The 25658-nt window shown below is 39.8% G+C and overlaps 1 protein-coding gene across 5 annotated transcripts in view; it reads left to right on the top strand.

The window, feature by feature from the left end:
• The window catches only part of PLEKHA5 (pleckstrin homology domain containing A5), a 160280-nt gene that overhangs the window by 79421 nt on the left and 55201 nt on the right, over positions 1-25658 (top strand). For all 5 annotated transcript variants that reach the window (XM_066184434.1, XM_066184433.1, XM_066184435.1 and 2 more), the window contains exons 4-7: positions 13399-13482; positions 14390-14510; positions 20673-20777; positions 24251-24323. In XM_066184434.1, the coding sequence (XP_066040531.1) occupies positions 13399-13482; positions 14390-14510; positions 20673-20777; positions 24251-24323 (383 nt within the window). The remainder of the gene's footprint in view (positions 1-13398; positions 13483-14389; positions 14511-20672; positions 20778-24250; positions 24324-25658) is intronic.

The raw sequence follows: 25658 nt of genomic DNA, 5'->3' as shown, positions 1-25658 counted from the left end.
AAAATCTGCTTTCCTGATACAATGTGTAATCCAGAAAGAAAAAAAAAAACAAAAAAAAAGGGAAGGAGTTTTCACTTCTGGTTTTGTATGAATATTCCCTGCCTTGCGAATCTCTTCCTTATGTTCATGTTTTCTACTGGTAAGAGGAGAATTGAGTAATACTCCATATGGTAAACAGCAGTTAATTTGACTTCTTAGATATGATTTTACTAGTTCTTTAAAAGTGTTTCTAAAGCCAGATTCAACATAAGAAAAACTTAAACAATTTCCTAAAGAAGTCGATAAAAAATAATGTTCCCACCCAATACAGAGGGTGGTTTTCTCTGGCATTTTCTTTGCTATTTTAAAATGACATGAAATGACTGACATTGAGGGTGATGTTTGCCATCCCAGTGTTCTTCTGTCCCTGACCCCTTGCTCTGACACAAATGAAATAAACTGATTTTCAGTTCACATAATGTGTTTCTCAATGAACTGAGTCTTCACCAGCATATTTTTCATTGCCATATAGTTACACTCTTAGTAATGTCAGGTACAGATTAACTGATCTCACATTAAAAACATCACTTTTGCCTGCTTGAGGCTGAAGATGTTCTTACACAATAGTCAGCTGTTGCCAAAAAAAGCCAGTTTCATGTCACCTTACACCCTGAGCTTGAAAAAACCACCTGAGAAAGAAAAATAGCTCCCAGATTCTGGGTCTGACTGAGGTATGAATTTAGTGGAAGAAAATGCTGGCAAGGTCATTAGAGGCATCATGTCTGTTCAAGAGGTGTTGTCCTGTAGTTTTCTCTGTTGCTGCAGTTTAACCTTGGAAGGAACAACCTGGTGTGCCATTTCCTGGAGCAGCATGTGTTGCTGGGTCAGCAGAAGTCTTTAATAAATATTAATTGTTATTTCCGTTGTTTTGTGAGATAAGGATACAGTTGTGAGAGTCAGGATGTAAAACTAGGGGACTGCTGAATTATAATGGTTTTTTTGCTGGGTATTTTTCCTGCAGAGCTGTCAAATGTGCTGACAGTTCACTTCGTAAATAAACTGTAGTTGTTCTTCTGCTCTTATGAAGTAAAAGGATAATGCAGATCAGTCTGTGTAGGTGTTGAAATCAGAGATGTGAAAATACAAGGGGAAGCAGCCAAGAAATGCTTTTGTCAAATGGAAATTTCTGAACTTCCAGAGCCAACAGTTTGATTATATGAGACCAAGAGGCATCAAAGTGATTGACAGTCTGCATATAAGCAGTGGGTGGCAGACGTAAACTCTTCATCAGATGGGGTTCTAAAATTTCATCTGGTAAATTGAATGATGATATATCCTGCTACCTAAATGCTGTTTTTCTTGTGGTACTTATTTTGGCCGAGTCACCTTTTAAAACTCCTGACCATATACATGAAGCACATTCTAAAAAGCAAATCTGGGGTTTTTTTTAGTACAGTGTATTAATGATAACACTTAATATGCTTAATTAGTGTTTACTGATTATACAGATTCTTTTTCTTCATTTAAAAAGGCCAATTTACTTTAATGAGAGAGAAAGTGTTGCTCTTCATCTGCTTTGCTTCCTTACCTGATAGTGAGTATTGGTGTTGTTGCCTCTTCAACCATCTGTCTAAACTGTGGTTTTCATTTATTTTATAAGAAACCTGGCATTGAAATGGGAAGAAGTAAAACATTACTTAAGGAAATAGGATTTAATCCTTTAGTGTATTCAGGTTGACTTGCTTTTTTGATATTTGTTAGGTGGACTGATTCTAAAAATAAATTAATTTTATCAAAATAACTTTTTTTGTGAATATTTTGTATACGGGAGCATCCTTTTAACTGCTTTTCTTTAATTATTTTTTTTTTTAAATCAAGTTGGCATTTTTGAGAATTTTGCGGGAAGACGTTTGAGTGATGTGAAGGAATTCTGTACAGCTAGGAATCTTAAGTGTTAGCACCATTTGATTAACACTACTATAATGTAACTAACTTTTTTTCTGTGTATTCTGAACTAACAGAAAGAGGATCCTGCCAGTTCTGATAGTGTGTATAGTAACAGATCAAGAGAAAGCAAACTAACACTGGATTCGAAGTAGGGTTTCTTATTTGAGGTTTTTTGCATTTGTTTGTGTGAATCTGTTGCCTAAGCTTGGACATTTTCTTTAAGATCAGTGCATCTAGATTGTAGAACTATAAACCACAGAATGGTTTGGGTTGGAAGGTCCTTAAAGATCATCTAATTCTTGCCCCATGACATGGGCAGAGACACCTTCCAGTTGGCAAGGTTGCTCAGAATTCCATCAAAACTGGCCTTGGATGGGATGGGGCAGCCACAGCTTCTCTGAGTAACCTGTGCCAGAGCCTTCTCACAAGGAAGAAGTTCTTCCTAATATCCAATCTAAACCCACTCTCTTTGTCAGTTTGAGGCCATTCCCCGTTGTCCTGTCACTCCAGGCCCTCGGAAATGGTCTGTCTCCATCTCACTTGTAGGTTCCCTTCAGGTACTGCAAGGGCTCAATTGGGTCACCTAACGCCTTTTCTTTTCCAGGCTGAGCAATCCCAGTTCTCCCAGCCTTTCCTCACAGGAGAGGTGCTCCATCCCTCTGACCAGCTTGGTGGCAGAGCAGACTAGAGGGGCAGAATCACCTCCCCCAACCTGCAGGCTGTGCTGCTTTGGATGCAGCACGGGATACTATTGGAGAAATGCTCCCAGAGCTCCATTTTGGGCCTGGTAACAGAGGGAGGGCACCAGACTCCAGTTTCAGGTGTAATTTGGCTCTGCCTGTTTTTGTGTCACGTTTCTCAGCCCTTCTCTTGTTGCATAAAACTGTGGGTTTCTGTTGCTCTTTGATCACACGCATCAAAGCAAGGGGTTGATGCTGTAGATTAAATAGCATTAAGCAGCGTGGAATTCAGGGCTGCAAAGGGCTGGTTTTGCTAATTGCTGACAGGTATTAGCACCAACACTTAATGCAGACACTCACTTAACTCTGACAATCAGAGCTAAACTCAACACAGCAGCAGTGAGCCATCACTGTAGATCAGGTGGGTCCATCTGGGCTGACATTCTCTGCCTGATAAGGACTTGTACTGATGTTTTAAGATGAAGTTGAGAGCACCACTTCAAAGAATGATACTCTTTGGTATTTTTCTGTGGATAGCGTAAGGATGCTTTTCCTGAAAAGCAGTATTTGCTGAAGCATTGAGGCCTGCATACTTTTTATAAATACTTGAAATTAACAAGATGAATAATAGGCAATGATGAATTTAAAATTACGTAAAAGAGGGGATATGTGGCCTCTCTGCAGTTAAATCAGTTCTCAAAGTTTCCCCACAAGCCTGATTGACATCCACAGCTCTAAATTAAAATACATTATATCTGCACCAGGATCGTTAGTCTGCTTTAGGAGCAAATGAACATTAGGTGTTTTCAAGAAAACAGTGTAGAGTCCATTTTAAAGGCTGTGAGAGTTCAGAGAAAATCCTGAGATAATTTCTGATCTACTTGTGATGTCAAACAAATCCCAAACCAGTTTAATGTGTTGCTGATGTTTTAATCTTTTTGGAGACTTGTAGAACAACTTGCTGCTGTTCTTCTAAGGCAATAATATTATTATTTTTCTGAAATGATCAGCTCCTGAAGCTGCACCCAAATGAACTGAAAGAAAGGAGAGCTGAGCGAGGCTCAGCTGCGCCCTTGGACCTTGGAGATGACAAGTGACACGTTCAGTGTTCCAGTTCAGTGCCATACTTTGTACCCTGTGCGTCTCTGTGCTTGAACTTTACGTCACAGGCAATGAATATTTTTAATAGAGTTTGTACTCTTTTGTCTGAGATGAATGCAGGCCCACACATGGTGTAAGTTACAATTAATTATCCTCTTGGGTCTGCTGCACATATTTGCATATGCTCCATCAATGGACCACCAAGATTATTCAATTAAATCCTCACAATGGCTTTAAGAAGGCCAGTGATTAAAGCCTTAGTGATGACTGTTCATTTATAAAGTAATTATTTTTTATAAATTTCAGTCTATGTGCTTATTTCTTGCAAAGTAGGATCTATTGGGAGAGACAGCTTGAAATACAGGATGTGTCTGAATGGGTACCACAGTTACAACTGGTACACAAGTGGGTGCACCAACATTTCAGCTACTCTGTTCTGTCAGGTTGCTAAAAGAGAGATTTCTAATCATTTCCCAGGTGACAGTGGCTTAGCAGAAATTTGTCAGACCATTTTTCTCTCTTAGCAGTCTTAGGAAGGGTCTAGTTATGACCTGACGTATTCTGATACAAGTGCTTGTTAAGCATGATTTTCTTTTACAACTTCTACTGAGTTACTAGTAGAAATGTGTTTTTTATTAATAAAAATGGCTGTTTACCAGTAGTGTCATTGTGTGGTGGCTATGCCGATTCCCAGGTATCTGAAGTGGTCAAGAAATGGAAGTTGTGTAGATGTCTGGAGCAATGTAATGTTGTTACACTTCTGTGTAACCTTGGCTAAGATGATTAAAGGATTGGTGTGATTTACACAACCTTAGGAAAACACCAAGCACAAAAAACCCAAAGCAGCCCACCATTCATACAAAAAAATAACTTCAAAAAGCAAACAAACCTGAGTAATGATAAATACTACCAGATAAGAGAAAGATAAAAATGTCAGGTAGAGGACTGGTAGGTAGGTAAAGGTAGAAGACTAAAGATAAATAAGATATTTAACTACTTCTGTTAAAGAATACTGGTTTTCTGATCCCAATGTGCTTAGAGAGATTTGCAAAGCAACACTGTGGTTTTATCAAAAACTGAAATTCTGCTCTTGAATTTGAGGTAGTAATTCACTGCAATGGTACATATTTTTCTATTTTTATGTATCTATTGGATTTGTAACTCAGTAAATTCAGGAGCTTTACTTTTTTGCAGTTCACGTCAATACGTATTAAACTACTTAAATTGTCTGCATTCACTTTTCTTAAAAATACCTTTAGCTTTTTAAAAAATATAATTATTGAAAAACATATTAAAATTGCTATTAAAATTGCCTTCTCTTTTAAAGTGTCTCTGATTTTCATACAGTAAAATGGAAGCATAAGTCAGAACTGCCTTTTGAATTCCTAATTCTGTTTCTAAGGCTTGTTCAGGAGCACATCTCACTTAGGCTTCTAATAAATCAGGAAGGCCAAGGCTTGCATAACTGAGCTTAGTGGTATGTGGTGGAGATAATTTTCTGTCTAATAAGCTTTGGAAACAGTAAAACTTGGTATGTAGCTATAGAAGCCATTTGCTCAAAGTTTTTACTGAATTTGATGTTTGTAGTTGGAGAGGGGGTGACTAAGACGACTGAATTATCTGTCATTTACTTGATGTGATGAATTTCTTCTGGTGGTGTTGTACAGTTGCTCTCATGCAAACAATGTTCATTTGTCCCTTGTAAAGTCAGGTTTATTTCTTGTTCTGAAAATCTCTAATATTGTATGTGTAAGAAAATACCACTTAGTGGTTTCTAATTAACCCATGTTAATGAAATGTCCAAACTTACTAGTGTGCTAATCTGAGTGATCTAGCTCCAGCAGCAAATACAGCTCTTTTTTTGTTTTGGAACATGTTTTTTTGTTGGTTTTGTTTGTTTGTTTGTTTGGGTTTGGGTTTTTTGCTTTGTTTTGTTTTGTTGTTTGCTTGTTTTGTTGGGGTTTTTTGGGGGGGAGATTTTTGATTGTTTGTTTTGGGGTTTTGGTTGGGTTTTTTTGTTTTGGTTTGTTTTTTTTCTTTTTAATTGAGTATGGTGTTTTGTTGCCTTCTCTACAAGTTAGCTGTTACTGCTTCTAGCCCCTGTGCAGGAGAGGCGGTAGTGTCCCTCCTGCACCATGGAGGCAAGATTTTGGCAAACATTAGCTGATCAGACATCTGCTGTCAGTCTTCACAGAATGCCAGCCTAGGTCTGGTTGGGAGGGACCACAGTGGTCCTCTGGTCCCATCTCCCTGCTCAGGCAGGGTCGTCCCAGAGCACAGGGCACAGCATCATGTCCAGAGAGTTCTGGAATATCTCCAGTGAGGGAGATGACCTCTCTGGGCAATCTGTTCAGTGCTTGGTCTGCACAGTGCCCAAGGAGGAAGTTATTCCTCATGGTCAGGTGAAACCTGGGCATCAGTTCCTGCCCGTTCCTCTTGTCCCACCATTGCTGGACTTCACAGTCCATGGTCTGGGCCCTCACTGAAGACAGGGACAAACAGGGATGAAGTTCCTTCTCAGGGCTGAACATGCCCAGCTCCCTCAGTCTTTCCTTTTAAGAGAGATGCTCCAGTCCCCCCACCATCTCCGAAGCCCTCCTCAGACCCGCTCCTGGAGCTCCATGTCTCTTTTGTCCCGAGCAGCCCAGAACTGGACACAGCACTCCAGGTGTGGCCTCAGCAGGGCTGAGTAGAGGAGGGTGACATTTGCTTCCTTCCAGTCCTCAGGCACCTCTCCACAACCTCTCAGAGATGATGGTGAGTGGCCTGACCCAGAGGAACAGACAGCAGCAGCCAGATCGGAGAATCCAGTGGTGGTTCTGGTTCACAAACCACCTGCTGAATGATGCTGCTCCTGTTTCTCTTTAGAAAACATATTGTGGGGTTTCATTTCAGAATTGTTACGTTACTCTAGTTCTTGGAATCTCTCCATGTAGTTAACCATTGAAGAATCCTTGGATTTCAAGTCTGAGGCTTAAAGACAGTTCTTGCCTTCTAACACCCACTTTACTATTCTCCTAAACTTACCTCAGATGGCAAACTGTGCATTAGTCATTTTTTACTACAGAGTAATACTTACAGAATTTAAAATTTTCTTCATCTGCAGTGCTGCTGACAATGTGCTGTATTAGACCCTGTGCCCGGGGCTTAAAATGTAACTAAATGTTATGTGAATTGATGGCACATGGCAGGTACATCTCACAAATCACCACAGTGGCTTTGTGGCCCTTACGGAGTCTCAGAATTTACAAATTCCCAGATACGTTACCTACAGAATGACAGACCCCTCCCACAAAGTTCTGGGAACCATGGAAACAGTAACTTTTTCTGACAGTGGAGTGTTTGATTAGAAAGAGGAGTCCTTTACTAAAACTTTCTCAATCTCTAATAGAGTGCATACTATTTTAGCAAGTACTTCATCCTGGCATTTTGAAAGAGATTTTTTTAATGTTTGCTCTTGCTTACGTAAACTTAGTTTTACATTGGAAATATGTCATGAGAGCATGTTAGTCATATCTGCTCAAGTGTAAAAGGGCTGTTTTCGTATTAATATTTTCACTGGAATATGAATGTGAGTTTAGAATGGTCCCACTGAGAGGAAGGTTTATAATTTTGGGGCAGCAGTGCTTCATCTTTTGGAAAACAAAATGAAAAGCTGGAGTACTGAAATGTCCAGATGCTTTTCACTACAGCAGCAGCAGCAAAGATACCAAAGCTGCTATAACTGTAACTGAGGAGGACTTAAAAGGAACATCTACAGAACTGGCAGGTTGCCTGAGAAAAATCAACTCAGAGCAGCCCAGAGAAGTGGTGGCAGCAGTAACTATAGCTTAGGTGTTACACTGTCTGCCAAGAAAATGAGCAGAATTTTGTCTGCACCTTCCCAAGCGTGTGCACACACAAAGGGTCAGAAACACTTTGTTCTTAGTGGCGTATGGGATGTGTTACAGGTCTGTCAGCACTTCGGGACTGCCTGTCTCTTTACCCCCTCCCTTTTGCTGGGGCTCCCTGATGTTAAGTTACCATACTCAGATGTTTCCCTGTGGAGCCATGCAGCCCCATTTCTAAACTTGTTTAAAAACCTTAATTGAAAAAAGGCTCGTAATTCTAGGCTATGATAGCACTGGCAAAAAAGTGCTTGCGTTTGCTGTTTACTGTAAAATGTGGCATTACAGATTTAGTAAAATAGAAGTGTCAGTATAGCCACAGACCACATCCTTGCTTGCAGTTGTGTAGGAACTGCATTTACTTAAATTTTTCCCAAGTTCAGGCAACTCTTTGTTAGGTAACTGCATTTATTGCTGTTAGAAATAAGACATTCTTCTGCTACAAATCAAGCACGCGAGGTAGAAATGGCTGATTTGATAGGCTCCCTCCCCACCCCTCCTGTCCAGGTGAGGAATGAAAGGATTCAAGGAACCAAGCAAAACTGGCCTAGACTTGTCTTATGTTTGTTTCCAGTCGAACCTTACCTTTAAATATCAGTGCAGAAATTCAGCACTAATGCAGAGAGAATGACTGTGTTGCTCTGGTAATCTTGGTCTTCTTACCTCATTTGACATCTTTTAAAGTATTTTGTCGTGACAAATGCATAAAACTGCTTCTCATAAGAAATATCTCTGAGTATATTTGTGATATATAGGGATTGTGTGTATCCATAATAGAGGTTAGATTGCCAGCCTGTAAATCTTAAGACACAGAATAAATGTTAGGAAGCAGATGTGCAGCGTTGCGTTCTTCTGAAATGTGTTCTTCAGTGCTCATTTGTCAAAAGGAACAGTGTTTCTAAATTAAAGATGTGGAGGCCTCTTAAAAGTTGTGTCCTGGTTTGTGATTTTGTTTGTATTCACCCTTTGCTTTGATGGCCACATTGACAATAAGCAAATGAGAAGCACTGAGGAACACATAAATAAAGGCTACAAAGGAAGGGCATGAGAGAAGCTTTGAAGTGGCATCTAGCTTCAATTTGAGTGGGAGAAAACCAGATGTGCCTTTGGGAGTTCTGGCCCAGCTCTTTTTTTTTTAAGAGAACAAGGAGCTCAACCAAATCACTCAATGGAGAGACCCCAAACCAACTGTTTCCACCCTGGTACTTTGATCTTTGCTTCCACTTTTGAGTGAACTGCTCTGTTCCAGAGGAAAAATGGTCTAACCCTTCATTTTAACTGTGTGCATCACCCTGTACAACTGGATGGATTACATATCTCCTTTTTCCTCTCCAAATGCAGTTATCTGATTTAATTTCCTATGCAATATACTGACAAAGATGATAGCGATTTCAAAATGGTAAAACTGATTGGAGTTTTGATTTGGCTGACTTTTGTAATGTGTTAGAACAAAACATTTGTAACACAGCATTTTGGGTCAGCAGTCCTGAAAACAAAAGACAGAACGAAAACAAAGAAACCTGCTTGTGTAGGACTTCTGTTGGCAAGCTCTGCACCTGGAACGATGTGCTTAGTTGCTGCTTACAAATAGAACAATATCTCTGCATTATATATTTGAGGGTTGTTTTTTTTTTTCAGCAGTCCTTAGATCACATTAAACCAAAAAAAAATGCTGTTGACTGTACTTTTAGTGAATAGATTAAAACTACACAACAAGGTTTTTTTGAGCATGTCTAGAAAATAAGTAAAATAATCCTGCCTTCTAAAGAGATTAAGAGTCTCAAAGGATGAAAAGGAGAAAGAGAATAGATAAGAAGGCAAATAACATGAGTCAAATTCAAGGTTACTGTCATTTCTAACCTGAACAGGATAAATCCTTTTGCTCTGAAGGCTTGTCCATGTGCCAGAACTAAACTACCTTATAAATTATGCCAAAGCTTGTAGTTTTCAGAGGAAAGGATTGGACTGGAGAAGTTTGAAAATTCTGAAGAAAAGGGGTCAAGTTAAGTTGGTGCTGTTAGGTTGGTATCAATTGTCTTGCACTGAGATGTCTAAAAATGGACCTTCCACCCATGTGAGGCTATTTTGGTGTGGTTAGGGTTGTGTGTTTTCGTATTTATTGTTGGTTTGGCTTAATTTGCTTTTGATTCTTTTTTGGCAGGTATAAAACCACTGCTGGAATCGAGCACAGAATATTATCTTGATTCATGCAAGAACTATGCTTTATTTTGCATTAAAATACTCATGTATTCATGAGTATTCATGTACTCATGTCATCTTTGTGTAGATTTCTGGAGCCCAGGACATTCCAGTAGCAACTATTAATGAGGAATAGTTTGTGCCACATACCAAGTCTGGAGAATATGGTCATGAATAGTAATGAAAGAAACAGGGATTTTTTTCCTCTCTTTGTCTTTAGTGTTTAGCATGCCATTAATTTGGATCCTAAAATAGTAAGGGTCAGTTATGGCCTTCAGTATAAGTGCAGAAGATTTTGTGTATAGTTATCCTGTGTTTTAAAAACATGGGAAAAGCTGGACGGAGAAGGAAGAGGCTGTATCTCTGCATAAGTAAAAAGTAACATGCCGGCTTCTAGCTGCCTGTGTCAAAGTGAATCACTCTCTTACCACATAAAAAAATACAGATGCATAAACATGCAGAGTTGAACTCTGAATTACACGTTGGACTTGGTATAAAGTTGAAATTAGAGTTGTCAGTAAAAAAAAAAAAAATCAGTTCTTTTGCTTTATTTCCCCTGAGGTTTGTTGATGATGTATAGATTATTGTAGTATAATAAAGAAAATTTTAAGTGTGTGTGGATATGGATAACTGAACAACTGTCTAAATTGGATGTTGAAGACTGTGAATATCAAACTGTAGCTTGGTTTGAATAAAACTCTGTGTGCTCTGCAAAGTGGAGTTTAAAACAAATGCCTTAACCTACTGTTATGTGGGAGGGTTATGACAATAATTATCAAGCTTCACTACACCTTGTGCAAGTATTTTGAGGTGCCTTGTCAAAATACCAGCTAAATTACTGCCAAAAATGCTGGAATGAGATGAGTAATGAAAAAAAGTTTTCAAATGGAAGTATTTAAAATCTATTCATCCAGTTAGACATATTTACAGTCATCACTCTTAGTTGCACAAGCTGAATTTCCAGTGTTCACCCATGAGATTTCACTTGTTTCTAAGCTGAAGGGAAAGAAAAGCCTGTTTTCCCTTTGCCTTGTCCTTTTAGAAGGAAGTGACTCTGCAGGTGTAGAAGGCAGGCGCTGTACAATCCACAGGAGCATGGTTCACGTCTGTGATAGGTTTTCCACCTTTTTATGTGATCTCAGCTACCTCCTGCACATCTCAACATCTGTGGGACTAGTGAGTGTGTTTTGTTCAAGGATTTTTTGGTGGTTTTGGAATGTTAACTTGATACATGACTCAAACCTGAAGCAAACTCTTCTTGAATATTGCTTCCTCTGCTCTCCACTCTCACTTTTCCACCTTCTCCCTTCTTTCCCTCCTGGTTTTGTGTGGCTTCCCCACTGCGGTGGCCTCTTGCTGTATCATCAGTGAGGTGCACTCGCACAAAACACAGGATGTGCCTCCTCTCAGGTGGACCTGAGTATTTCTGGTCCCTGAGCAGAAGTCCTGATCCACTTATTTGCACATTTATGGATGTCAGCTGGCAGTCACCTGTCAAGGTTTAATATGAACAAGAACATAATGTTTTGGCAAAGCATTTTGGCCAGCTCATCTCCGTAGTTTTGGGTTTGGTGTGGTTGGTGGTTTTTTGTTTGTTTGTTTGTGGGGTTTTTTTGTTGTTTTTTTTTTTTTCTTTGTTGTGAGAGTTTCTGAAATGTCAGAGGGAAAACAAAAAAAAAAAAGAGGTTTTGGAAGGGAAGAAAAGAAAAAACTTCCAGCCAAAGAAACCTGGATGCTTTCTCAGGAATGTTTTGAATCCGAATTCTCTTTAATCTGGGCCACTTTCCTTCAGAGGAATTGTATGACCAGGGCAATTAGGAATGGCACAGACTGTCCTCAGTGTGTCTCTTTCCTGTCTCCTCATTGTAATTGATACGTTTCTGAAACAACAGCTTCTTCAGGGGCTAAACTTAGAAATCTGCTGAATTTAGTAGGGAGATAAAGTACTGGCAATTGCCAGCTCATCAGTTAAGCTCTGTAGGATAGTCTCTCCTTCTAGGCAGTAGTAGGTTTCTAAAATCCCAGTAGAGGAAGTGCAAAAAATTGGGCTGTCTTTCTAATCTTGCACTCTAGGTTTATGAAGGCTTATCCGTTCATTCACCATGAAAGTAGTGTGGATTTTTTATTAGGCTTTTGTTCAGAGGCAACTTTTAATCAATAATGCTCTATAATTGCAAATTGTTGAGATCCAAAGAATTTTATTTTAAAAGTGGAGAATATTAAGATAGTCTTGTGAAATTCAGGTTGTTTTTATGAAGCAGGAAGGATGGAAAGCATGGCATTCGTGAGATGAGCTGTGCTTCATAGTTTTGAAAGTTCAGCTGGTTAAATGAATAGGCAGTAAAAGAAGGAGGTGTTAAGGATGAAGCGCCTCTGGAGATCATCTAGTCCAACCCCTCTGCTAAAGCAGGCTCACCTAGAGCAGGTGACACAGGTGGTGGTGGCCAGGCAGGTTTGGAATCTCTCCAGAGGAGGCTCCCCAGCCTCTCTGGGCAGTTGCAGTGCTCAGTCACTCTCACAGAACTTTTTCCCCGTATTCAGTGGAGCTGGCTGTGTTTCACTTTGTGCCCCTGCCCTGTCGCTGGGCACCACTGAAGAGAGCCTGGCCCCGTGCCCTTGGCACTCAGCTTTCAGATATGTGGGTGGATTGGTAAGATCCTCTCCCAGCCATCTTCTCTCCAGGCTAAACAGGCCCAGCGTCCTCAGCCTTTCCTCACAGGAGAGATGCTCCAGTCCCCTCGTCATTTCCACAGCCCCGCGCCGAACCTTCTCCAGCAGTTCCCTGTCTTTCCTGACCTGGGAAGCCCAGAACCAGCCCTCCCTTTCTCTTCCTTCCCTTCAGGGGCTGGAGGACTCAAGTCCAGACGTCTCTTTCCTGTGTGGTAGCAGCTGATAGTTGTGGAATTTGGGCAATTTCTTCCAAGCTGTGGGAGCCGCTGCGATCTATCAGGATCTGCAGTTCAGGGGAATGAGATGATGCAAAGAGAGAACTTTTCTGCTGGTGGGGGTGAAGCTCAGCCACTGGAAGGCATTTCTGAGCAGCACCCTGAATTAAAAAGTCACCTGCAAAAGTAGAACTGTGATTGCAACCCCTCACTCTTATTCCAGGCACTGAGTATTTATCTGTAATACTGGAAATTTTAAACTAGTATCTTCATGTCCTGAGGATGAAGACAGTTGCTTTTACAGTAGTCCTTTATTCTTACAGATCAATTGTATATTATTTCATGTTCAACTTGTCCCTGTCCAGCTGAAATCCTATTCATGAGTATATAAAGTCATAGCTGAAGTGAAGTGTCTATGTATTATGTGAACTAAAAACACTTCTACTGTTTTTAAAATTCAAAGTGGTTACCAACCCAGTGCCAATGTTTTCCATATCTTTTCACAGTATTAATGAAGATTCTTCAAGACTAGTTTTCATCCTTTTTCTTTGTGTGTGTATATATATATGCCTTTGTGAGTGTGTACACTTACGTTGTTATATGCCATGATGAAATATTCTTAATTGTTTTCAGTGATACATTTGATGAACGGGATTTACATAATTGAGCTGGAAAATCAAAACTTATTGCCTAATACTTTTCTTTCTCTCTCTTTCACAGTCATAATGAACGAAAAGTAACCTGCAAACATCCGGTGACAGGACAGCCATCACAGGACAACTGTATTTTTGTTGTGAATGAGCAGTAAGTGCCTTCTGTTTCACTCCATAAAATACAGGTTTTAAAGCCCATTAATAATGAAGTAAGATTCAGTGATTACTAGTGGCAGTATTTTTTTTTCCAAGTCAGATCATCATGTGTAGTTTTACTTGTTTAAATTACTTGAAAGTAATGATAGATATTTTATATTTAAGATATAAACCATAGCTCGAATTAGTTGTGTGATAGAAATGCATCACATTTATGCACTGCATGGATTTCCTCTTGTCACTTAGTTGTTCTGTAATTTTAGTAAACTACCTAGGTATTATATAACAATCAAATAAACTTCCAGAAAGGGATAAATTTTATGATCACTGAGGGACAATCACAAGCTCTTAATCTGTAGTGTTTTGCCTGATGGTTTCTCCTCAACTGATTATTTCCTTGGCCAGTTGGGACATTTTCTGAATTATTCGGTAATAACTTGGATTTGCTGTCTTTGCATTAGAACACACAACAATACAAGAAGGTCTGCATGGAACTCATACCTGACCTCAAGATTTTCTTGGTGTCTGGGTTCTGGGTGTCCTACTCACCACCATTGCTGCAAGGAGTGAAAACCATCAGAACTGGCCAAATTTCACCAATGAGCCTGTTCTCACCCAAGTGGGGCAAAGCCGGATGAGGTCTTTGGAGAGCATTTCTTCCCATTTCCATCTCATGCCCATACCTGTCTTTTTCCCTCCCACCAACACCTTGCACTAATAAAGAAATCCTATTTTTTAGCAACAGTTTAAAACACAGCGCAGGTAACTCTGCAATGAAGTGTGAATTGCTTTCAGATTGGAAAAGTAGGACACAGGCTGTACAAGGCTACATCTAGGGGTGCTTTTTATTAGCAGTCTGCACACACAGCATGTTCTAGTGCTATTACATATTCTATTTTCAGGACTGCTGCAGCAATGTCATCTGAAGAAAAGAAGGAGCGACCAGTAAGCATGATATGTGAAGCAACTAACTATAATCTGACATCAGATTATGCTGCTCATCCAATGAGCCCTGTGGGCAGAGTAAGTCTTTATGTCCAAATAAATTAGAACTAAAATAATTCAGTAATTATACAAGGTACTAGACAGTGCTATGTGTTAGTATTCCACTGAAAAAGAGAAACAAAGCTTATATATTTTTCAGAGCACTCCACTCCTTTCACGTTTAATTTGGAAACTGAAGTGTCTCAAACAAATTATCGCTGTAGCTGTAATTTTTATCAGGTATCTCAGATCTTATGACTTGCACATACTTAAATTGACCTTTCTGGTCTGTGTGAACAGCAAAACCTTGAGTGACTGATGAGGCATCTGAGCCAGCATTGTTGCAGAAATTGCTCCATCACAAACAATTGCCTGGATGTCTCCAGGTTAAACAGAGAGAGTTGGAATTATGTGCAAGAAGTAGTTGTGAGAGAGGTGGGAGGTGACCCTCTACTAAGGAACAGATGACATTGGACCAGAAGCAGAAGTCCTGGCTTCCTGGAAAAATTCCTGGTAAATGTTTAGGAGAATCCTGGGGTCACCTTAATTTATGTGTTATTTCTCCATTCACCCAGTTTCTCAGGAGGTTAAGGTAAATGCCCAGATGTTGTTAACAACTTTCAGGTTTATTGAGCCTATTGTGTGCATTTTTTTTTTCAGCTTTCCTGAGAGAGAAGTGGCACTTGCTACAAATTTAGGAAGTGCCTTAAGTTTTCTAGGAGACCAAGAAAACAGCTTTGATCAGTGATGACAGACAAGAGCTGTCATCTCCAGTAGTAAACAGTTAAACAAGGGGAAAAACCCTATACTTTAGCTAGTCACTGAAAATGTTAACCCTGAGAAGTGCTTTTTCAGCAGATTAATGCAGCCTCCAAGGGAAAAATAGACTTTGGAATGTGTTCCAACTGAGCAAATTCCTTAATGTCAGAAACTTGGATTTAAATAATTGACTTATGATGTGGTAAGAAACATTGCAAGGTTCCTTTAAGTGCATTTTGGAAACTTTTTGTTGTTTTAAATATCTCATGAGACAGACAGAATCCTTGACCTATGTTAGAAAACTGTTATTTAATGAGAAGAGTGTCTTAATCTATTAATGTTGCTGGGGGGAAAAATAGAGAGTCACAGATGTATTACGAACAGTAATAAAATCCATCTCAACTTTCATATGATCATGTTTAAGTCCATGCAGGAAAACCAGTTTAAAATACAACAAACTAGAAAACCCCCCAAAAACAACAGTAAAAAATCATCTCAAAACCAGCCAAGCCCTTAAACAACCAACCAAGCAAAAAAACCCAAGGTAATTTCTTGTTAGAGTCATAATGGTGATGTAGTATGCAATAATTACATAGCTAGTTCTCTCAAAATTCATTTTCTGGGAAGCAGTCTCAGGTTAAATATGCAAAATTAATTACCATTTAGGAGCATGTGTCTTACATTTTTCACACTTCTCTTTCAGAAGAGAAGTTGAAAATGCCCATTAGCCTAGTGTTTGTTTCATAGTCTTCAAGAAGGAAACTGAGATTCCTATGGCCCGGTTACTGTGATTTCTTTTACTCTCATTGATCAATGACATTTTAGTTTCCTGTGAAAATAATATTTTGAAAAAATAGACTCCTGTTCTGCTTTTCATTCCTCCTGTTTCACTTATTTAAATGCACTTAAAATATTAATATGATTATTGTGGCTGTATGTGTAATGACTGTACATCAGTTTTCAGATGTGAGTTTGTCTGAATTAGTGCAACACCATTTCACAAGCATTGTTTTTGGGGAGATGAATGCCGGTAGAACCACAGCTAATATCAGTCTGCCTTCTCTGGCAGCTACTCAAGGGTAATGAATTGAATCCTTTCTAAAGGTAACTGGCCAATGGGTTGTACCTGGATACAAAACTGATTTTCTTCTATATTTTTACTCATGTCTTCAAACGGTAGAGCCTGAAATTCTTAACTTTAGAATACAATATATAGAGGCCTGATGTATTGTAGCATAATAAAACAAGAATAAAATGTTGGTGAGGGAAGTTACAGAGAATTAATTATAGAGGAGAAGGATGCTTGGTGTGGTTGGCCAACCAATTTTTTTAGGTGGTTTTTGTTTTCAGAGATAACTCATGACCACACCTGATATTGGAATGTAATGAGGATTACAAGGGTAAAAAGTTTGAGGTACAACTAAAGTCTCAGACAGTTAAGGGGTATAGGAGAGAAAGTTCTTCCTTGCATTAATATTAATTGATCCCAGATAGATATGGAACTTGGAGAAGCTTCTATTTTGTGTCAGAAAGACTCTCTGGAGTCCAATGCTGTTGCTGACCAGAGGCTTATATGAGGTGAGGCAAAAATCACTTCCTGCCCAGTAAAAGTCTTAGTTCTAATCTTTCTTTCCCACTGTATACATGAGGGGGGCCAAATAACAAATTACAGCTCTGTTAAGTGCTACTTATTTCTTGTTAGCTTGAAGTGTATTTCCAAACGTGAAGCCACTAGCACAGGCCCCTGGCTGTGAAAACCCACAGGCTTCAGATTGCTACTGAAGTATTTATTTTCATCTCTCTGTAGAATTAAGAAATTGCTTTTGTGGTTGTTTTTTTTTTAAATCTTATTTTTCTTTCTGCTGTTAAAATCACTACCTAGACAAACAGGATTATATGTCATAAATTGCTTTTTAATGGGTAAAGTCAGTCATATTAGCAGTCACCCTCTGTGGTTCAGGTCTGCTGCTCTTCATTGCTGTCCTGATTATCAGCAGAATGAGGTGAACATTTTTCTCACAGATCGTGGTGAGGAGTGTTAGCCCAGGACAGCTGCTGAGGAGCTCCTGGTGAGCTGGGATGTTTCCCAGTGCTCATAAATATTTATCAGTTTGTTTATAGGCATTTCAATTCAGTCCAGCTTTGAAGTGGCTAGTGTAGGTGTAGCCATACAGGTCTGCTCAGGATCCAGGTTAGTTGGAAATATTGGATTAATAGTGCTGAGGTTCATTAGCAAACAGCACAGTGAACAGGAGGGGTGTGAAGGGCATTGCTGGTGCTCAGAGCTGAACGTCTGCGCCGTGTTTTCATTTTGGTTTATATTCAGGCCAGTCCAGTAGTCCTGCCTAAATGGAATCCAATTTGCCTAATTATGCAAACCAGAGCACATTGAGAGTGGATGATTGGGAGATTTGCTTCAAGGGCAACCTCCTGGTCCAAGCTAAACTGCTGGGGCAGAAACCCACTCAGCTCATGGAAGACTGCAGCACTGGGAGGCAACAAAAGTTGCCTACAAAATCCAGAAAGTAGCATCATGTTGTTGTGTGGTTTGCAAGATAATCTAAGCCTTGAAGACTGGAAACATATTTTTATACAGAAGTTGAAAGTAACAAAGATACAGATTTGTACTCTCTGAGTATACATGCAGAAAATTTCCTTATTAGCAAGGTTCTCAACCTATGTTTTTCCACTTTACTTGCAATAAATCTAATGTTAATTAATGATTTCTGTGCTAGTTCTGAAACTGGGAAAGAAGCCTCACATAAATCCTGTCTTTTTCTACCAGCTAAGCAGAGAGAAAAGCCACTTGCAGGGTATGAAATGTGCAGCCCCAGATGCTGACTGCTCTGTTGTGTAGAGTTCAAAACCCTGCTGGGTGTTCATTTTTTCAGTTTTGGAAAACAGTGAATGTCGCTGGCTGGACATCCTGGCTTCTTTCTCAGTGCTGGATCTGTGCTGGGCTCTTCCCACAGGACCTGATTTTGGAGGCATCTGAGTGGCTGGGACTGTGCCTTAGAATGGCTCAGATGGTGCCAGGTGTGACTCTAAGTTTGCTTGCTCTGTTACCTTCTGCACCTTCCAGCAAGTGATTAGTGTTTGGACTCTTTCTCTTTGCCTTCTCCAGAAGCTGGAGCTGGGCAATATGTCCTGTATTTTTTATGTGCTGTGGGGTAGAAAGTACTTGGACACTTCATTTCTTCTTCCCCCCCCCCCCCCCCCCCCCGTCACAGTTTGAGATAATTAGTTATATATGAGAGACCAGGGACTGGCCAGGGATCCCAGGCATAACAAGAAGAGGAGGTGATCTAAAGTCTGAGAACTCATAATTAGTTTATATACGCAACTAGTGTTTCAATATCACAAAATACTCATTGTCTTAAGATTTAGAGTTTGTTGTGAAGTTACTCTCTTTATGCAGTGTGTGGCAAAATAATGACAAGTCACGTGAAGTGTTCTCTTGTGTTATCTAAAATTAGAAAGCACTTGTGATGCTGCATTTAATTGAAGGAAGTTTGTATTCACAGTTGGTAGGATGTAACCCATTAAAACTCTGCTGTTAGCTCAGTGAAATTGGAGTCAATATGGGTTTTTATCAGACCTACCTTAGAGAGAGCTGTCTAAATTACCTGAATTTGTTAGACTTGACATAAGTGGTTGCTTGTCTTCAGAAGCATCCTTAATGCATTAGTTATTTTTACGAGTATAGGAATTCTGTAGCACTCTAGAGGGGTTTTGAACCTTTAGTACCTAATATCAGAGTAGGTGAGAGTGTTAGAAATTATTTCTGATCGTGTTAGCACAGTTTCTGTGTGATAGGTTAACAGAGAAAGATGTAGTTCACTTCATAACTGGATTATTATATGTATTTTTGTTATATATTCCTTTTTCACAGCTGGGTATCATAATTCTCTTGGCTTCTTACAAATCTTCATCCATTTTGCACTGATAGAATTTTTTCAGAAGAAAATGTGGAAGTTTTTCACTTTGATTCTTAATTAGGTTTTCGGTTGCTTTCTCTGTCTTGCTTTTCAGAAGTGAGTCAAATTTCTGTATCTCCGAGGGAAATTAAAAGCACTCTGATAGTTTTTATATTGTGTTATGATTCTTGCAAAAAAGAAATATAAAATGTATTTTGTGTTGTAGACTCTAGGCAAGCACACATAGTTTTTGTAATGTTATTACTATTGGGGTTTTTTTTGCCAAGCAGTGTTGTATTCTTCAGTTAATGGCATCGTTGACAAAAGCTGCACATAATTTTAAATTAAGTTCTCAGTTTATGATTTTTAACTTACTGTGGGATTCTGTCTGAAGCATGTGTAAAACCCAGCTTAGTTCTGTGGTATGCGTTGAGAGAATTTCCCTAGAGAAACCCCTCACCCTCATTTGCAGCAAAACCTGAGTGTTGGTCTAGCATTCCTCCTTTAGGAATTCTTCACAACCTCATGATTGGTCTCAGTAGCAGAGATAGGGAAGCTGAAACACAATCCAAAGGGTGGATTTGAAGCAGAGATGTGAATGCAGCTTTAAAAACTTTCTTGAACTTTACTTCTGCGCAGGAGTGTTCTTTACTCTTCACATTTCGTGGTATCTGAGGCACCAGTTCCTACACAATTTAAAACACAAGTAAATGCTCAGCTCATTTAGTTTCAGAACAAACTTTCTAAACGTAGGCTGAGAAGAATGAAGTGTGAATTGGCAGAGTACTGCAGGTTTCTTTGTGCCTTTTCCAATTTCTTTTGGTTGTTCAAGGAGAAGGATGCAATCTAAAATGCTTTCTTTTTCTTACTTCTCTTAAAGCTATGTGATCATTACAAAGTTGTAAAAAATATAAGCAACAGCTGATATGAAATCTGGAGTTTCATGGAAAGGTTTCTAAGTAGACTTAAGTGCAGGCAAGTAAAATAATGAATTTTCAAACCAACCAAGAGATCACAGAACAAAGAAGAATTCTAAAAAACTAGTTTATTTTAGGAAAGGGGGAATTATATCTTGTTGAAATCTGGACAAGTTTTCATGTGTTAGATCAGTGTTGGAAGCAGAAAAGAGTGGAATTTCTTGCCTAGGTGATGTAGTTTTTCATAATAAATAATAGTTCTGTAAGTTTACTTCTCTTCCTGCAGTTCAGTAGGCATTCTGCCTACTTTAGAAGATGGTCAGATATGTATTTGGTTGGGTTTTTTCCTTGTTGAAAAAAAACCCCAAACATCTTTCAGTATTTGTCCTGGGATTTATCTTTATATTCTCTGCAGAAGAAAAGAAAGAAATGCTGAAACCAGCAGAATCATCACAACAACTATTTATCTAAAAAAAGAATAGCGTTTGTGTTCTGCAGTCCCCCAGAGGAACACATATAAGAAAAAGATCTTAAAGAAAAGAAAAGCATTTTGATTTTTCTGCAGTGATTGATGCCATGGTTTCTTTAACGTGTTCAATTCAATTTAGACATCACGATCTTCAAAGAAGGTTCATAATTTTGGAAAGAGATCGAACTCCATAAAGAGAAATCCTAATGCACCAGTTGTCAGACGAGGCTGGCTCTACAAACAGGTACTCAGACCCTCCTCACTCCCTTCTTTTTCCTTTCCCTCTAGTGTGTGGTACAAAAGGCAACCACTTCTGTAGAATGCAATGATAGAAATAGCAGAATGAAGCTATAAACCGTGGTCTTTAATTAATTACCTCCTTGCTGGATACCAGTCTGATACAAATAAGGACATCAGAGAAGTAAAGAACATTGGTAGATTTTATATATGTGATTGTCTCTAAAAAATCTAAGCAGATGTTGGTAGAACATAGCTGATTTAATTTCAGACATGTTGAGATGATGAGACAAAGTTGCATGACCCAGAATGTTGGGGGGTTTTAAGTTTCTTTTGTTAGACTATATATAATTTTCTTTTTTCTAAAAGTAATATTTTCAATTTTAAAAAAGTAAGTGGAGATATTTCTTCATATATTTCACATAGATACGTCTATTTCCTTAATTCAAAGGTAATCCTCTTAAAACCAGAGATTATTTTAGGTTTTCCCATGGAGTGTAAACCAGTCTGAAATATGTGCTCTTTAGTATTGGGACAGTGTTCTAGCCTGCTGTAGATTTGCTATTCTGCAATACCAGATTACATTTGCACTTTATTGGTCTGCAGGAATTCGGAGTGAAGTAGCTTGAAAAAAGAAGAACAACAAAACCCATTAGGCCATATTAAGAATCTGTTTTTAAAATCCACCAAGAACCCTTGAGAACTCATAATTTAAACTCAGCTGAGACAAATGCATGTAATTTTGATCTACATTGTCAGTTACTGTGCCTACTCAGATAGACTAGAATGACCTGCATACATTTCTGGGTGCTGGCGATGAGTCAGTTTTAAAAACCTACTCAGATAATAAGATCTAGAAGTGTCTGTTTAGTGGAAGATTTTCCCAGGTTTAGACAATCCTGTGGCCTCAACTCTCGTTCAATGCTGAGAGTCAAAAATTCTCACAAAGGTGATTTTATTGCTCTTTTCTGGGGCACAGAATCACACAGCTGTCTTGGTTGGAAGGGACCTCGTGATAATCTAGCACAACCTACTCTGCTCAAGCAGGCTCAGCTAGAGCAGGGTCATAGGATCGTGGCATGTGCTGAGCTGGAAGCGAAACATGAGGATCATCGAGTCCAACTCCCGGCCCCACACCGGACACCCCCAGAATCACACCATGTGCTTGAAAGTCTTGGACAGGACTTTCTCCAGCTGGGCTTTGAATATCCTCACAGATGAAGGCTGCACCACAATCTCTCAGGCAACTTGTAACACAGTATTTGACCATTCTCACAGTAAAATACTTTTATATCTGCTCGGGTGGATTTTCATGTTTATTTGTGCCCATGGTTTCTTTTCTTGTCCTTGGCAAAAATTTGACTCCACGTTCTTTAGTCTTTCATCAGATACTTGTAGTGATGCCTCCTAAGCTGCTCTCTACCCAGACTGAGCAGTCCCAGCTCTCTCACCCTGTTTTCATATGAAAGATGCTCAAGTCTCTCAATGATCTCTGTGGCCCCTTCGCTGGGTTCCCTCCGGTATATTCATGTTTCCCTTGTGCCAGTGAGCCCAGTGCTGGAGCAGCACAGCAGCCAGCCCTCTGTGGTGCTGAGCAAAGAGGAAGGATGTCCTCCCTGCAGGTGTTGGCAGCACTGCTAATGCAGTCTGGGATGCTGCTGCCCTTCTTTGCCATGAGGGTGCATTCCTGGCTCATGATGGTGCATGGGGTTATTCCTCTCCAGGTGGAAGACTGAGCATTTCCCTCTGTTGAACTTCAAGAGATCCTTCTCTGCCCGATTTCCCAGCCTGTCAAGTCCCTCTAAATGACAGCACAAGCATCTGGAGTATGGGGCACTCCTCCTAACTCTTACTTTGTGCAGACTTGCTGAGGGTGAGCTCAGTGCCTGTGTGCAGCTCATGAATGAAGTTGCTAGATTGTCTTGGCCAAGGTATCGACCCCTGGGGCAGACCATGGGGCACTGGCCACCCACTCCCTGGGCCTGGCACTTCAACCAGCCTTTAATCCACCTCAGAGCTGGAGATGGTTTTCGTGGTAAACAGCTCAAATTCTGTGATGTTTGATTGGTGTTAGTAAGAAAAGGTGCTGCTGTGTATTTCTGTGTTGTAGCAGTCACTGAGAGCCAGTTCGGTCAAGAGGTTTATCAACAGATACGATCTTCAGAAATGTACAGTGAGAGTTTGTGCAGGTTTCTTTCTGATAGTAAAATAATATTTATGTAATCACAGAGAGTGGCAATTTTTGTTTAAGTCAGGATGTGCTGTCTCAATACATGTAATGATCTTCTGTCATTTTTCTGCTAATTTTTAAGTCCAGAGCCAACTCCTTTTTTGGGAGATGTTTACAGTGAGCATACTTTTTCTGAATAATGTTTCCTAGCTAGTGCTTGGCTTATTCTTTCTTCTTCTTTCAGCTCATTTCCCCCACCCCATAAAGTGCAGAGCTTGAAATATACAAGGCTAAAAATTATCCTGACTTTTCTTGGGCTGTGGAACTACCCCAAAACAAACCCACCCCACAGTTTTTCATTATTGAATCCCTCTTCTTCATTGTCACAAAACCTATTTACTATAAGGATATTGCAAATTCACACATACTTTTCTTCTTGGAACAGATTAACATATTTATTAAATCTGATTCTACTAGGATGTGTGTGCTGCAGTGCTCGGGCTTATTTACACTGCAGTAGTGGTGGCAGTCTTTCATTCTGAGCTGTGTGGTGTAAATTGGCTATAAGCATGAAAGAAAATTAAATTGCTGTAGGAATAAACTTTATTTGGGAAAGAAATTTGCTCTAGATATATGAGTGGTTGTACAAGACAAAGTTCAACAGCCAGTTTCTTCAGAAAACAAAGGAGGATGTACCTGAAGTGTTATCTTGCTCTTTGTGAGAGAAAAGCTTTTCTTTTTTTTTTTTTTGTTTTAATTAGTTAAACTGTAGATTGTAGTCTCTAGCATGCCTGGAGAAAAGGAGGCTCAGAAAGGACCTCCCCACTCTTTACAGCTGCCTAAGAGGAGATGGTATTGAGGTGGGGGCTGGTCTCTTCTCCCAGGTGACAAGACAAAAGGAAATAGCCTCAAGTTTTAGGTTGGATATTGGGGAAAAAATTCTTCAGCGGAAGGGTTGTCAAGCATTGGAGCTGGCCTTCCAGGGGTGTGGTTGGGTCACCAGCCCTGAAAGTGTAATTAGATGTGTCAATGTGGCACTTGGGGGCATGGTTAGTGGTGGACTTGGCAGTGCTGGGTAACAGTTGGACTCGATGATCTAAACTGCCTTTTCCAACCTAAACAACTCTGTGATTCTCTGTTAACTTCAGGCTCCCTGGGTCACAGCCTTTGTTTGCAGTGACAGGTCAGGATGAGAAGTCAAATACTTAAAGTAGCCAAGGAAATGAGCTCCCAGCACAGTTGTGCAGAGCCTGGTTTACACTGCTGTCACCATGCTGAGCGTTCTGATTTGATCCCTGTGATTCCTGCAGGACAGCACTGGGATGAAGCTGTGGAAGAAGCGCTGGTTTGTGCTCTCAGATCTGTGTCTCTTCTATTACAGAGGTAAGTTCAGCTCCTGAGGCCTTCTTTTGCTAATTTTGCTGGGAGCAGATAAATTTTGACACACCACTCAAATGTAAGAAATAAGCTCCTGCTTAACTTAATGGATTAAAATAGTTGTATAGCTGTCAATATCCAGGCCTGCTACTCTTATATATCTTCCTTCCTTCTTTCCTTCTTGCCTTCCTGCCTTCCTTCCTGCCTTCCCATAATTGCTTTCTGCCTGCTAGGCTGTGCTCAGAGGGCAAAGCCATTCACACCCACCTCTGTTGCTTAATTCTGCGTTGTAGTTTTCTCACAGCTGCTGTTGCTAGAAACTAAGTATGTCAGGTTAAATCTGATTTTTATGTGAATTAAGTAGCTGAAATGGGGATAGAGAAGGGGTATAGTGCAGGGGAGCTGAAACTCTGCCTTTAGAATGATAAAGAGGATATACATGCCTTTGGGAACTCTAATCAGTGTTCATGAATACTTAGAAAACGAAACGATGTCCAATTCCGTGAGTAGAAATCTCTGCTGTATTTGGAACAAAAGAATCTGTTAGTAACCTCACGTAGCTAGATCAGACTTATTTTACATGGAAAAAATTAGCTGCTTCTCATCCTGGTCTGCAGTTAAGTGTGTCAGTGATCCCTTCACCATTGCAAATTATGAACTGCAGTGCTCCTGAGGAGAAAAATGGGGCTTGGGCATAGGGAAACACAGGCAATCCTGAAATAAAGTGTACGACCATGTTAGTTTAAAGGAGGCTGAGAGTGAAGAGGACTGTAAAGCATGGCAGAATAGAGGAATGTGAACAGGGCCATCTGCAGCCTTAATCATGGGTGAAGGGAAACAAGGGGTTTCAGTTTGGGATGAAACTTTGGAATTGGGAGAACTGGTACTGATGCTGGTGATGCTGAAAGCAGAGACTGATGAATTTAAAATTATGTTCTCTGAAAGTGCAGCACGGATCCAGTCAAAGGCAAATCAGGTCTGAAACATGAAAGCTCCGTTTGCAACTGGTTTAGTTAACAAAATCTGAATTTTTCAAATCTGATCGTTGGGCTTTGTTTCTCTGCCCCAGGTGGTAGACAGAGTTGGATAAACCCTGCTGAGTCAAAATCAGGCTAAAATTCCAGTTGTGGAGGCATCATCCGATTGTTACAGTTACACTGGGGTTCCCTAAGTGGTCATTTTATACTCTGTGCTTTTTAAAGGTTTATTTTAAACAGGTCTTCAGGCTCCTTCTTCAAAACGTTGTGAAGAAAGTACTGCATTATAGCTCTCTTAAGAGAAGATTAAATTAAATTTAAGCACTGCACAGGAAGTTTGTCCAAAAAAAGCAATAAGCAAAAC

Source organism: Chamaea fasciata, unplaced genomic scaffold (genome assembly GCF_029207755.1).
Source record: "Chamaea fasciata isolate MVZ Bird 193981 ecotype frontalis unplaced genomic scaffold, bChaFas1.0.hap1 SCAF_5, whole genome shotgun sequence".
Classification (NCBI taxonomy): domain Eukaryota; kingdom Metazoa; phylum Chordata; class Aves; order Passeriformes; family Sylviidae; genus Chamaea; species Chamaea fasciata.
This window is presented reverse-complemented; position numbering and strand designations above follow the sequence as displayed.